The sequence below is a fragment of the Notamacropus eugenii genome, chromosome 5 (genome assembly GCF_028372415.1).
Source record: "Notamacropus eugenii isolate mMacEug1 chromosome 5, mMacEug1.pri_v2, whole genome shotgun sequence".
In the NCBI taxonomy this organism is placed as follows: Eukaryota; Metazoa; Chordata; class Mammalia; order Diprotodontia; family Macropodidae; genus Notamacropus; species Notamacropus eugenii.
The window spans coordinates 429125508-429141086 of NC_092876.1; the positions used below are offsets into that span (position 1 = coordinate 429125508).

At 40.9% G+C, this 15579-nt stretch overlaps 1 protein-coding gene across 2 annotated transcripts in view; it reads left to right on the forward strand.

Moving 5' to 3' along the window:
* Positions 1–15118, forward strand: part of DIPK2B (divergent protein kinase domain 2B) — a 73982-nt gene extending 58864 nt beyond the window's left edge. The window contains exons 5-6 of one of the 2 annotated variants that reach the window (XR_011968207.1): positions 501–1207; positions 13746–15118. Coding sequence is in view for 1 of the 2 variants with exons in the window: in XM_072615107.1 (XP_072471208.1) it covers positions 501–841 (341 nt within the window). In the remaining variant the exon portion in view is untranslated. Of the gene's footprint in view, positions 1–500; positions 11590–13745 lie in introns of those variants that run through there. The other variant, XM_072615107.1, reaches the window with a different exon arrangement.
* The last annotated feature ends 461 nt before the right edge of the window (positions 15119–15579 follow it).

The following is a 15579-nucleotide window of genomic DNA, read 5'->3' on the forward strand; positions in this document are numbered from 1 at the left end:
CAAGTGTCAATGAAGTAGGTGGGGGAAGGGAGATAGCATCCTTAGCTGAAGCTAGGGGAGGAAGCAAAGTGCAAATGTTATTGCACCCTCTAAATTTCCTGCCCCATGGTACAGTCCTGGTGGCCCCTGTCCTAGGAGTTATATTCCTAGGCCTCTTTTTAAGAGGAAAGAAAGTTACTGTCTTTCTGGTAACCTACTAAGAATTCCTCCAGTCTTTATGCATGAGTTGTAGGATTACAATCCCAGGGCTTTGGCTACTTTTATTGTGGATTTTGTTAATCTCTTTTCAGCCCTATTTCCTATGCTGAATAAATGAGATTTCTGCTTTCGTTTCTTTTGAGTCAATCTCCTGCCCACCTCAGAAGACAAACAAGTTGTCCTGGAAGCCAATACAAAGATAGAAAATCTCTAGGAAAAAAAAAATTCTCTGTTAAATAAACTTGAGCTAACTTTCCATGGCACTTGAATAAAATCTATATTTTTGTTCCTTCATCTTTCAGGTAGTCTGACTCTAGACAGCCAACAAGAATACAAAGACATATTTAGCTGCCTGCTTTTAGACTGTCGATCTCCATTTCCTTCTTGCAGTGCAGTCAAGGAGAAACAGAGCCTGGTAATGGTCTGTCAGCAGCTCCTGCCCCGGCTTCTCACAGGGAAATTTCCCCAGCCCAAACAAGAAGAGATAGACTCTGCTCTGACTGTTTGCGGGAACCCCTTGCTCTCAGACCAGGAGGTCATCAGCGCCGCTGGCAGGCTGAAGGGCGTCTTGAAAGCACTGAGAACCTGTGACCCTCATTTTGCTTACCGCTACCCAGACTGCAAATACAGTGATAGGTACTGAAAACATGTGGTCTCACCAAGGAAGATGCAGGAACCTGGCGCCTGCTTGCTCAAAAAGGAATGTGGTAGAAGTGCTTAATAAAGGTCTGGGTGCCTCACCAGGGTTTAAATACTTAAGGAGCATAACAGCAGTGAAACCTTCTTGTTCTTCTGTCTCTCTAAGTGGGTGATGATTGATATTTAATTTTAAACACTGGAAATATCAGGTTTAAGGTGCTACATTTTCTAGGACTTAGGAAAGTTCTAGATTACCAGAACTGAAGATGATGGGATCATAGATTTAAAACTGCAAAGGACCTTTGAGGTCATCTAATTTGATTCCTCATCCACTCCAATTTTACAGATGAGGAAACTGAAGCCCAAAGAGGTGAGTCTCACTTATACTATGACTTATCGGCAGTAAGTTCACTGAACCACGCTTCCACTATGTGAAAAACCCAGGTGGTGAGTGGACAGAGTGATCTCAGACATTTACTATGTGGCCCTGAGCAAGTCACTTACCTTCTGTCTGCCTCAGTTTTCTGATTTATAAAATGAGGATAATAATAGCACCTGGGCAGCTAAGCAGCATAATGGATAGAACGCTGGTGCTGGAGTCAGGAATACATCTTACTGAACTCAAATCTCAGACACTGACTAGCTGCATGACCCTGGGCAAGTCACTTAACCATCTTTGTCTCAGTTTTCTCATCTATAAAGCGAACTGGGGGAGGAAATGGCAAACTACTCTCGTGTCTTTGCCAAGAAAACCCCAAATGGAGTCATGAAGAGTCAGACATGACTGAAAACAACTTCACAACAAGTGATAGCACCTACCTCCCATTGGCAAATGAGATTATGTTTTCCAAGTGCTTATTAAACCTAAGCCCTCTATAAATGCTAGCTATTATCATTATTATTATTAAATGGTAAAGTCGATATTCAACCCCTGCCATCTGAGTCCAAATCGAGCACACTTTCCTGTACAATATGCTACCTCAGTTCTATATCTGGCCACTGGACCCAGGTGGCTCCAGAGAAGAAAGTGAGGCTGGTGACTTTGCACAGCCCTCCCTCACTTCAATCCAATTCACTTGCAAGTCATCGGAGAATTCCTTTTCCCAGTTCAGGTAGCAGGCAAAGGCAAACAGTAACATGTTGCTGGCTCTCTCTTCTCCCAATCTTCCACTGCTGTGCTTTTGGTCTTTTCTCCTCCTCATTCCTCCCTTAATCTCTCTCCCCCTTCTTTTCCTCTTCCTCTCCCTTCTCCCTCCCACTTCCTCCTCTTCCTCACTGCCAGTCTTTCTTCATAGAATCAGAGGATGTTAAAGCTCAAAGGGGTTTTATCCAAATTCTATCCCCATTGAAGGCATCCTACCTCCTTAAAGACTAGGAATATCAGGTTTAAGCTGCCACATATTCTAGGATTTATGAACGTTCTGGATCACCAGAGCTGAAGATGATAGGATCATAGATTTAAAGCTGCAAAGGACCATTGAGGTCATCTAATTTGACTCCCCATCCACTCCGATTTTACAAATGCCTATGTATCTCAATCTATAATAGCTTCTCTATCCTCTGAGCTCCTAAACACTTATTATTTTTACTAATAATTTTACTAATAAATTTTATTTTTACTACTATTAACTATCATTTATAGACAACTTTTAAATATAAAATGCTTTACATACATATATTCTCTCATTTGATTCTCACAACAACCTCATGAGTCAGGTATTATTAATTTTCCCTTTTACAGCTATAATAACTAAGGCATAGAGAGATTAAGGACCTTGAAGGTGGTCATGTGACTAAGGAATATCAAAAGGTGGATTTAAACTCAGGTCTCTTTGGATGCTAAGTTCAGGACTCCTTGAGTACTTACTTTCTGCTTTGCATTGTTAGTTGCCTTTATATATACAGGCAGGGTTTATAGGGGGATGGGATGGGTTGGTGAACAGGGTTGGTTTAACCACTCTTATTTGACCCGTTGCTATCTTCTCATTACCCAACTGAATTCAGTGGTATAAATGCTCCTTATCTCCTATGGGAAGCTTTCTCAAGTGATCAGTAACTCTATATTACCCTGTCACTCCAAGACCCTCTTTCCTCCCATCACCCCTCTCAGAAATACCTGGACAACACATCCCAACACTAAAACTTTTTCTCCTTTTTCTTTGGAGATGTTTTCCCTTCAGTTGCCTCTTTTTTCCAGTAAACATACTCAAAACTAGCAAAGGCTCATGATTAACACTATGTATAAAAAAGAAAGTAAACATTTAAAACCAAAAAGAGTAAACAGACTTTCTCATGCTTTAGGCTTCCCAAGGGAAGAGAGGAAATACAGGATTACTATCTTGGGGTCTGTAGTTGGGGAATTTTCAAGACTACAACTTCCATCTTACTATCTCTCCTATTGGATCTGCTCAAGCAATGTAGTTCCCCGAATCCTGGCCCCTTTCTTTTAGGTAACTGCCTCTGCCTATACCTACTTCACATGAGTTCTAAGGAATCTTCTACACATCTCAGGAGCTGAGTTTCTCCAAACTGCTTAGAGTGTGTCATCTGGTTTCCAGTGAGCTCCCTTTGAAAGGTCACCTGGAGGTGTGGCCTCTTCTTCTTCATTGTGTCCCACCCCTTACTTTCTCATTCACTTAGAGAAGTGCGGGACATTGGACCAGGGCCTCACCAGCTACCTCTTTGCTACACCACTCTTCTTTCTCTGACCCTTACTGGATGACCTTGCTCATTTCTCATCTGGCCGCAGTACTCTGGCATAGTTCTGATTTCCCCACAATGTCTCAAGAAACTTTATGGGAAAAAATTTCATTTTCAAGCAGGATCCCATCAGCCTTGATACTCTACCTAATCATTACCCTCTACCCTTCTGTTTGGAGGTGTAACATATAAAAGGTTGGAGAGACATAATTTCTGGGTAATTAATCATTTAATTAATCATGCTAACAATAATTAATAAAAGGGTCAGTGGCACTCTAGAATGCTCAAGACTCCTTACGGAACCCATGTCCTTGGAAGAGTGGGTGTTCCTGAGGTGGTAATCAACTGTTATTGGTTAACAATTAATGAGAAGAATGTACATTATAATAGGAGGTGGGCTTAGTTTAATGAGGGCCTTGAATCTGATCACTCAGTCTTGGACAAAGAGATTTATGTCTAATCTAGACTACCCAGCCTAGGGCAATCTAGACTCTGCTCAGAGGAACACGATGGACTGGAATTCACCTTACATTAAATTCTTATTTTTTTTTTTAAATTTTAATTAATTTATTTATTTCACTTTTAACATTCATTTTCACAGAATTTTTGGGCTCCAAATTTTCTCCCCCCTTGTACCCTCCCCCCACCCCAAAACACCGAGCATTCCAATTGCCCCCATCACCACTCCGCTCTCTCCTCCATCATTCCTCTCTGCCCTTGTCTCCATCCTCTCCTCTGTCCTGTTGGGCCAAATAACTTTCTATACCCCTTTACCTGTATTTCTTATTTCCTAGCGGCAAGAACAGTACTTGACAGTTATTCCTAAAACTTTGAGTTCCAACTTCTTTTCCTCCCTCCCTCCCTACCCCCTCCCTTTGGAAGGCAAGCAATTCAATATAGGCTAAATCTGTGTAGTTTTGCAAATGACTTCCATAATAGTCGTGTTGTATAAGACTAACTATATTTCCCTCCATCCTATCCTGCCTCCAATTACTTCTATTCTCTCTTTTGAGTGTTGACCTCAAATTGTACCCTCCTCCCCATGCCCTCCCTTCCCTCGTCCCCCCCACCCTGTTTATCCCCTTGTCCCCCACCTTCCTGTATTGTAAGATAGGTTTTCATACCAAAATGAGTGTGCTTTTTATTCCTTCCTTTAGTGGAATGTGATGAGAGTAAACTTCATGTTTTTCTCTCACCTCCCCTCTTTTTCCCCAAACTAAAAAAATCTTTTGATTGCCTCTTTTATGAGAGATAATTTGCCCCATTCCATTTCTCCCTTCCTCCTCCCATATATTTCTCTCTCACTGCTTGATTTCATTTTTTTTTAAGATATGATATCATCCTATTCAATTCACTCTGCGCACTCTGTCTCTATGAGTGTGTGCGTGTGCATGTGTGTGTGTGTAATCCCACCAAGTACCCAGATACTGAATAGTTTCAAGAGTTACTAATATTGTCTTTCCATGTAGGGATGCAAACAGTTCAACTTTTATAAGTCCCTTATGACTTCTCTTTGCTGTTTACCTTTTCATGCTTCTCTTCATTCTTGTGTTTGAAAGTCAAATTTTCTTTTTAGCTCTGGTCTTTTCATCAAGAATGCTTGAAAGTCCTCTATTTCATTGAAAGACCAATTTTTCCCCTGAAGTATTATACTCAGTTTTGCTGATTCTTGGTTTTAGTCCTAGTTCCTTTGACTTCTGGAATATCCTATTCCATGCCCTTCGATCCCTTAATGTAGAAGCTGCTAGATCTTGTGTTATCCTGATTGTATTTCTAGAGTACTTGAATTGTTTCTTTCTAGCTGCTAGCAATATTTTCTCCTTGACCTGGGAATTCTGGAATTTGGCCACAATATTCCTAGGAGTTTCTCTTTTTGGATCTTTTTCAGGTGGTGATCGGTGGATTCTTTCAATATTTATTTTGCCCTCTGGTTCTAGAATCTCAGGGCAGTTTTCCTTGATAATTTCATGAAAGATGATGTCTAGGCTCTTTTTTTGATCATGGCTTTCAGGTAGTCCCATAATTTTTAAATTGTCTCTCCTGGATCTATTTTCCAGGTCAGTTGTTTTTCCAATGAGATATTTCACATTATCTTCCATTTTTTCATTCTTTTGGTTTTGTTTTGTGATTTCTTGGTTTCTCATAAAGTCATTTGCCTCCATCTGTTCCATTCTAATTTTGAAAGAACTATTTTCTTCAGTGAGCTTTTGAACCTCCTTTTCCATTTGGCTAATTCTGCTTTTGAAAGCATTCTTCTCCTCATTGGCTTCTTGAACCTCCTTTGCCAATTGAGTTAGCCTATTTTTCAGGGTGTTATTTTCTTCAGCATTTTTTTGGGTCTCCTTTAGCAGGGTGCTGATCTGTTGTTCATACTTTGCTTGCAAGTCTTTTATTGCTCTTCCCAGTTTTTCCTCCACCTCTCTAACATAATTTTGAAAATTTTTTGAGCTCTTCATGAGCTTTTCCCAGGTCTGATCCCACTGAGTGGGCTGGGATGTAGAAGCACTGACTTCTGTGTCTTACCCTGATGGTGAGCACCGCTCTTCCTCATCAGAAAGGAGGGGAGGAGAAACCTGCTCACTAAGAAAGTAACCCTCTATAGTCTTGGTTTTTTTCCCTTTTCTGGGCATTTTCCCAGCCAGTGACTTGACCTCTGAATATTCTCCTCACACCCACCTCACCTCCGGATCCTCCCAGCCAGTGCTTGGGGTCTGAGACTCAAATGCTGCTTCCCAGCCTCAGGGCTTTGGGCGGGGGCAAGGCTGCTATTCAGTGTGAGATTAAGTTCAGGTGCTCAGGTGGGGGCAGGGCAGCCTCACAGGCTCAGTTCCCTCAGGGGGTTTATGCAGAGACCTTCAACAATGGATTCGGGCTCCTGCCTGCTTGGGGAGCCCCGGTCTGCTCCCACCTCCGCTGGTGCCTCCTGAGGGGGCCTGAGTCATGGGGGCTCCCCACTCCCCTCTCGACCCGCCGAAGAGACCCTCTCACAGACCCTTGTCACCTGTGGGTGGAGGGACCCACGCGGCTGCTGGAGATTCTGTCCCTGAAGCCTGCTCGGATCTGCTCCCCACTCGGATCTGCTCCTCTTGGCCCTGGGCGGCCGCGGCAGGGCTGTTCTCGGCTCCCAGTCTGCTGCGCGAAGAACCTTTTGCGAGAGGTTTTCAGGCTCTCTAGAACAGAAATCTTATCTGCTCCGCTGTTATGTGGCTTCTCCTGCTCCTGAATTTATTGGCAGCTCTTTACTACAGATATTTCATGGGCTGTTGGTTCAGAGCTAGCGTATTTGTGTGTTTCTACTCCGCCATCTTGGCTCCGCCCCCACATTAAATTCTTTGTAAGATTCTCTAGTTGGGGGTGCGGGAGGGAGGTGGCAACAACTCCAAAATTTCATCTCATTATCTGCCTTGCCCTTCAGAGAACTAAGCTTTGACCAGATATACTAATTAAGGGGAAAAACCCTAGCTTTCTCCAATATTTGATTATTTGACAATAATTTCCCTCAGAAGGTGGGGAGATGAACTCTAAAACCTCCATTTAAGCAGGGAGCTCAGTTCACACAGCTCCTCATTTCTTACTCTGACTTTACCATTCCCCACCCCCTAACTCCCCTTCTCCACTTTTCAGGTTCCTTTGTGTGTTGTCTTTGACTGTAAACTCCTTGAGGTCAGGGAATGTTTTTTTATCTGCAGCATTTAGCACAGAACCTAGCACACAACAGGCCTGGAGAAGTTTATCAGTATTGTACATCAGTTCCATAATGGCAAGCTTGCATGGGTTCTGGATAATAGATGATGCTCTCATGATTTCCCAGTCACCAATGGAGTGAAGCAGGGTATTTCTGTGCTTGCTAACATACCTCTTAGTATGATGTTTTCAGCAATATTGTCTTCAACAAGAACAAAAATGGCATCAAGGTCAGCTATCATGCTAACAGTAAATTATTTAATTTGAAAAGGCTACAAGCCAAGACTGAAGTGGAAAGAGAGTTGGTGTGCAACTTTTTGTTCATAGATGATTGTGTACTCAGTGCAGCCTCTGAAGCTGAGATGCAACAGAGTATGGACAGATTCTCTGTAGCTTATGCTAATTTTGGCCTGACAATTAAGATCAAGAAAACAGAGGCTCTCCTCCAGCTGGCACCACACCATCTATATGTGGAACCATTGGTTATAGCAAATGGAGAAATTTTGAATGCTGTGGATGAGTTCATTTGGCAGTATACTTTCCAGGGATGTCTACATAGATGATGAGGTTGATGTACACATTGCCAGAGCTAGCTCAATGTTTGGGAGGCTCCAAAGGAAGTATGGGAGAGAAGTATTAGGCTGCCTACAATACTGAAGGTCCACAGAGCTGTTGTATTGACCTCATTGTACCAACACCAGGCCAGGAAACTCAATCACTTTCATTTGAATTGTCTTAGGAAGATTCTGAAGATCACCTGGCAAGATAAAGTATCAGACACTGAGGTCCTTTCTCCAACTAAAACATTCAAACTGTACTGCAGAGAAGACAAGTCCACGGGCTGGCCATGTTGTTTGAATGTCAAATGTTTTGTTGTTCAGTCATTGAGTTGTATCCAGCTCTTCATGACCCTATAGACCATAGAACACCAGGACCTTCTATCTTCAGCTATCTCTCAAAATCCGTCCAAGTTCATTTTCATTGTTTCTGTGTCACTATTTATCCATCTCACCCTCTGCCATTCCCTTTTCCTTTTACCTTCAGTCTTTCTAAACATCAGGGTCTTTTCCAGTGAGTATCATCTTTTCATTATATGGCCAAAGTATTTAAGCTTTAGCTTCAGTATTTTACCTTCAAATAAATAACCTAAATTCAGCTTTTTAAAGTATTGACTAATTTGATCTCCTTGTCATCCAAGGGACTCTCAGAAGTCTTCTCCAGTACCATTTGCCTAAAAGACTATTTTACAGAAAATTCACACAAGTCAAACATTCACACGGAGGTCAGGAAAAAAGCAATACAAGAATACTCTGAAGGTCTCTCTGAAGAACTCTGGAATTATGAGATGTGAGAGACACTGGCAGAGGACTGCTCAGCATGGCATGCCTACATCAAAGTAGGTACTATGCTCCATGAGCAAACCAGAATGCTAGCATCTCAAATGTACAATTTTCAATGCACAAATTTAGAGACATTTCCACTCCAAATGTTCCCATGGACTATTTGTGCCTGATCTGTGGCAGAGCCTTCCAAGATCTCATTGGTCTAATAGTCGTAGTTGGATAGGCTATACCTTTACCTTGACACACTGCTATCACTTTGGGCCTCTCCAAGCACAAACAACAACAACCAATAAATGTTTACAGACTACTTGTTTCTGTGGTTCTACCATATCAGTATTTGGAGGACAAGCAGCTGCTTTCTCCTTGGAGCACACAGCTGCCAGCCCTCCAGAAGAGCCTCAAATTTGGTTTTTTATTCCAAGTGTATGTATGTTCTTTCCTCTCCTTTCTTCTTCTTGCGTTTCCCCTCCTCAACTTCAAATCCATTTCTTTCCACTAGAACCTCACTTTTACCTTTGGCCTTGGACAGACAAGCATGGGGAGATATTCTATCACAGATTCCTGCCTACTAACCACACCATTAAGAGAAGACTTTTGGACTGTTTAGTTAGAACAAAAGTGCCTTCAAGGAGCACTAGTGATCAACCCTCAGCCATTACTTTCAGTTACTCTTAGTTGGACTCTTTCAGTGATAATATTCAGCTGCAAGGGGAGAAGCTGTGAGCTGTCCCTACTAAGATTCATATGTGGTCCCACAAGATGGGACCACACTACGTTTGTTTTCTAAGAAGAAGAGATTGGCACCTATGACCTTGTGGGTTATGACAGGTCAGGACAACAAGTTTTTGGGCATCTGAATTTTGTAGCCAACTCAGTGTCAATGCCTGAGGAGCAAGGACTGACCTTGAGGACTCATCCATCAAGGACATTGCATCTAGACATGACCTTACTAGATATGAACTTTTGTGGAACTAATGCTATGTAGAGACTGTTGAGGGGGAGCTCGATACTCCCAGAAACCAAGGTGAGCTGGGAAGAATGTGCATCCAAGGTGCTGGGGCATGTTTATAATTTTGTTATTCCTGTTTATCTTTGCAGTAAATATCCCTTTGTAACAGTTAATTGATGTTAAATGGTTAAATGGAACTGGGGAGCTAGTTACTCACTGATAGTTCATGGGAAGGGGAGAAACACAACAAGTAGAGGCTTAAACGGATGACATTAGAGAAGACAACCCTCAAACTCCTAGGGTGCCCTTGAAGTGCTGAGGAAGTGGTCAGCCTGACTCTGGGCTCATGAGTCCAAGCATACTTGTTGTATTAGTCTTGACTTGACTGCCATCTTCCCTTTCATTTCTTCTTTGATCCTTTTCTTCTGGTCCCTGCTCCTGAATCCTCCTGAACCCCTCTTTCTTTTTCACATTTCTCTCACAAAAGCCTGAAGGAGAATCTGTAGGCTTATTTCCTTTGAATATCCCTCAATTTCTCCAAAGTTTCTACCACATTCAATCTCTTGCCATTTTCACAGGTCTAAAACCCCTCCAAATAATCTATTCAATTTCTTTCTCCCGGCTCTTTGACATCATTTCTCTTTCTCCCATTCTCAAAACCTTCTCCCACAGAAGCTGAAAGTGAGGTTATTTGTGAATGAGAATGTTTGGAGAACCTTTTGATTTGACTTTCCACAAGATATCCTCTATGACACTGGCAAATACCTTAGGTCAGAGGGTTGTCCTGTTTTATACCTTATGTGACAATCAGCAGATCCTTACCTTTTCTGCCATAGCCTCTCTGGCAGTTTGAATGTGTCTGAAAGGTATTCCTGTGTTCTTATCTGGATGCTTTATTTACTGAAAAGGGTATTCAATGGGCATTTGTATGAAAAAAGCAACTTGAGACTATTCTGAGGACCTGAGAGGAAAGCAGCCCCTCAAATAAATGCACGGAAAAGACTTCTTTGCAAATAGCTCAGAAGCAAGAGCACTGACTGAAGTAAAGATGGCTGTAGTACATTGCTTCCCAACAACTAATTTTAATGTGACTCTTTTCAGGACTTCCTAATTTATTGATGGGAAGCTCTGTATCAGAGAATAGTTTGAGGACTGGTGTATAATAACAATATGTATTCTGCCTGATAGAACTGTGGTTGTGGGATAGAGAAGGGTCACTCCAAACTGGGAGTCTCTTCTTTGAAACAGTAAATAGAAGAACAGAACTGATCAGGAGTCAGTAACCAAAGAACACAAGAGAGAGATGAGAAATGCTGCTTAGAGAAGCCCAGACATCAGAAGATAGAACACTTTGGCCTGTGGATCTGGGAGACCTAGGAACTGAGACCTGGAGCACGACTGACAAAGAGAGTTGCTATTGAGGTGGGAGCTAAATGATTGGAGGGAAGTTCTACTATTGTAAAGAGCTCATTGGAGGAAAGGAGAATCCCCCACTGCAAAAGGATGTCTTGCTTTGTTGTAACATTTACTCCTTTTTAGAGGGAAAGTCCCTAGAAAAATATGACTCTCTTGCCTTTGTCCCCTATAACTGTAGAAGGAAAACCCTCTAGAGGGCAAAATCTATCAGTGGTTAATATGACAGAAAAGGAAAATGCTGGATGTTGGAGGGAATGTGGGAAAACTAGGATACTAATGCACTGTTGGTGGAGTTGTGAACTGATCCAACCATTCAGGAAAACAATTTGGAACTATGCCCAAAAGGGCAACCAAACAGTGCATACCCTTTGATCCAGCAATACCACTGCTAGGTCTATATCCCAAAAATATCCAAAAAAGGGAAAAAGACCTATTTGTACAAAAATATCTATAGCAGTGCTTTTTGTGGTATCTAAGAAGTGGAAATTGAACATGACTAATGTGAAAATATGTTTAATGGGAATGTATGTTTAGAGTCCATATATGATTGCATGCTGTCTTGGGGAGGGAAGGGAGAGGGAGAGGGAGAAAATTTAAAACTTATGGAAGTTAATGTTGAAAACTAAAAACAAATAAATTAATAAATCTGGAGAAAAATAATGAAGTGGAAATTGAAAAGATACCCCTCCATTGGGGAATGACTAAGCAAGCTGTGGTATATGATTGTCATGGAGTATTGTTGTGCACTGGAGAGAGACAGAGGAGAGGAAGAGGCCTTCACTCTCTCTCCTTCCGGCTCATATGTGATCATTGAATAATACTTGCTTTCTGGGATTCAATCTCAGACCATCCACATTGTCCTAGGCTCCAGACTGGCACTATTTGCAGGCAGGAGCCTCTAGAACCTGGATGCTTCCTCCTCCTGCTGACTGGTAATGCTTTCTTCCTTGTTGTGACTTCCTCCTCCTCCTTCCCCCAATAAGTCCCTCCAAGTTCAAGATCCAGGATACTCTGTGTTTTTGTTCAATCATTTCAGTTGTGTCTGACTTTTTATCACCCAATTTGGGGTTTTCTTGGCAAAGATACTAGAGTGATTTGCCATTTTCTTCTCCAGCTCATTTTATAGATGAGGAAACTGAGTCAAACAGGGTTAAGAAACTTGCCCAGGATTCCACAGCTAGTAAGTATCTGAGACCAGATTTGAACTCAGGTCTTCCTGACTCCAGACCTGGTGCTCTATCTTCTGTGTCACCTAGCTGCTCCACTTTATGTAGTTTGTCCCAGATCAAATCTAAAGCCTTTGGGAACCTAGGAAAGACTGTCCATACAGCAGGACAGGTTTCCTCTCTCCCTCATACTCCACTGACTCCTCTCCACTTCATAGTCAAGCTTCCATCAGCCTAAAAGACAAGTTACACTAGAAAGAAAACTTCCAAGACTGTGAATGGGAGGGCATAATGGAAATTGTCTCTCAATCTACTGCCTCATTTATTTGTTACAACCCCAGATTTGCTGCCTTATTTTCCTTATGCGGCACTTAGTTCCTGCCACTCCCCACAGAATCAAAAGTTAATACAATCCTGATGATACGACCTTGTATTGATAAGTGGAAGAAGAGATCTTCAAAGTAGAACAACTAAACTAGTCCAACTCTCCCATACTGCAGATGAGAAAAATGAGGCCAAGGTGACACAGGTAGTAAACGACAGAATCTGAACCCCGGCCTTCTGACTAACACTGCACTGTGCCCTTTCAAAAGCAGCATACTGTGTTCATCTGATAACATGTGAAAGTATACTTTTTATACTAGCAAAAATATAGAAACAAAGTAGAAGGCTACTGATCAGTGAATGACAACACATTTGGCACATCCAGAAATGTGATGAAATATTGCTGCATCAAAAGAAATAATAAATAGGGAAAACAGAGGCACAGTGTAATACAGCAACTGATGCCAAGCGATGTAAGCAAAACCAGGGAAACTACACAATACTTAACAATAATTTAAATTGAAGGAACAACAATAACAAATCACAAAATATTGTTGTGAATGAATAAATGAAAAGGCATTTATTAAGTGGTTACTCTGTGGAAAGCCCTGTGTCAAGCAGTGGGGATAAAAATAGTTAAGACAGTAAGGAAAACAGTCCCTGACCTCCAGAAGGTCACATTCTAATAGAGGAGACACCATATAGAAAAGGTTTTAGCTACAAGTCAGATGGAAGGATCATGTGGTCCTTGGCCCTATAGTAGCAAAGCAGATGGCAGTGCATCGTCTTTTAACATCATAACCACTGATAAAATTATATGCCTTTGACGTTGAACCATTTGACAGTTCCGAGGACTTTCATTTCTCGGTTTTCTGGAGGGGGGTTGCAGTACTTGGGGGTTGCTTCCCATGACAGTGACTGGAAGCTGGGAGTCTAAGGGTATTGCTAGCCTCAGGAATCTTGGCATCATCTACTTGACAGTGGCAGTTGGTGATAACCAGGACTATTCCACAGAGACTTCTCCATTCAATGATGGTGGTAGGGCTCAGGTTGGAATCAGGACCAGTAGTGTAAAGGGTACAGCTATTTTCAAGGTTCTTAGATTCAAGGTCCTAGGCTAGCATTATCTGGTTTTCAGGAGAGACAACTGTCAAGGTGGAAGTGTAATTATAATGACCAAGTTTGATTCTGGAAAAGAGAGATATCCCTTCTTTGTAGAGGTGTGGGATTATTGATGTGGAACACTGAATTTATTGTCAGACTAGATTGAGGGATTAAATAATTTTTCTGAACTATTTTTTTTTCTTTTCCTTTTTCGTGTTTCAGGAGGTTGATTAGAGAATCTCTGATAAACTGAGTCCTCCTAATCTAGATGAAGTTACAACCTATAAGGGACAGCAGATGGAAACAATGAAATATAAGAGTGGGCTTTCTGGCTTTGAGACTTTTCAGAAGTTACTAGATTTAGAGCAGACAATGTGCATATGAAGGGGTCTATATGTGATGAAGTGAACAGAGTGCTGAGCCTGGAGTCAGGAAGACCCATCTTCATGAGTTCAAGACTGGCCTCAGAAGCTTACTATCTGTGGGATCCTGGGCAAGTCACTTAACTCTGCCTCAGTTTCCTCATCTATAAAATGAGCCGGGGAAGGAAATGGAAAACCATTCCATTGCCAAGAATACCCCACCTGGGGTCACAAAGAGTCAGACAGACTGAAAAAACAACTCAGCAACAACAAAGGATTGGCAAAGGACTTCTGTGTCGTGAGAAGGAGAATTACTACATAATTTCTTTGAGCCTTAAGATGCGGACAGATGTAGTAAGAATCTCAAGACAGCAACAAAGAATCTGATTAGTAGAGAAAACTCCAAATAGATACTTCAGGAGCTTTAATTCCATTAAGGAGATGCAGAGACTAAAGGAGGAATAAATAATTATAAGGACCATAAGTCAAAGAATTAAAGGCTAAAATACACAGGAAGGGAAAAGAATCAATCTTGAGAACAAGGGAAAGAAATCCTTTTTTAGAAAAACAGTAAAGGTAATAAAAATAATTTAAAAAAAGATAAAGAAAATAAAAAAGGAAAAAACAGAAGAAATTGGCTACTTGAGAGAGGGAAAGGGGGGAGGAATAATTAGAAAACTAAGTAAAAGGAATTAATAATTAATATTCCAAAATTAAGGAAAGAGATAACAAATGGGGAGAAGGGGGTTAAGAGGGAGAGGATAAGAGCCTTGCAGAACAGGGTTACCTTAAAGCAGGTAAGCAAAAACTACTAAAGAAACAAAGTGCCGTCTTTAAAGAGGAACAGTGGAATAAATTCTAATTGAGAAAAAAATTACGGCCAAACCAAGTAAAATATCACTTTAAGTCTCATAACTTTAAATATCAAAGCATTTTAAAAATCTAATAAAGTGAGAGTGACAGATTGAATAAGAAAGCAAAACTCCACAATATGTTGCTTGCTAGAAATACACTTATAAAGCAGGGACATACACAGAATAAAAAGGAGGAGCTGGAACAAAGTTTGCTATATATTAGGTTAAAAAAGTTGTTTTAAAGCAAGAGTGGCAATCCTACTATCAGACAGAGCAAAAGCAAAAATTCACAACATAAAAAGAGATAAATCAGGAAACTACATCATGCTGAAAGGAACCATAAACAGGAATCTAATCTTAATATTAATTTATATGCTACAAATGCCTTACTATAAAATTACTAAAACAAAATTACAAGAATCACAAAAAGTGATAATATATTATACAATACGTTAATATATCATATATTATCATATATGATATATTAATGTATAATATTATAATAAAATTAAAATAATAAAAAGTAGTAATAACAATCATAGCAGGAGACTTTAATGTTTCTCAGTTTAGGGCAAGTCTAACAGAAAGATAAACAATCAGGGAAACAAAAAACTCCACAAATTGCTGGAGAATCTAGAGTTAAAAGACATGTTTTCTAAATGGTGAACCTTCTAAATGGAGCTGACAAAGAATGGATGCAATCCTTAGCAACATGTGGAACTTCTACAAAGACTGATCATAGGGTACAAAGATGTTGAAAATGAATGTTAAAAGGCAGGAGTAGTAAAAACAATAAGTAATCAGTTAACGAGGAGCAGACAAAAGACAGTTCCAAATGGG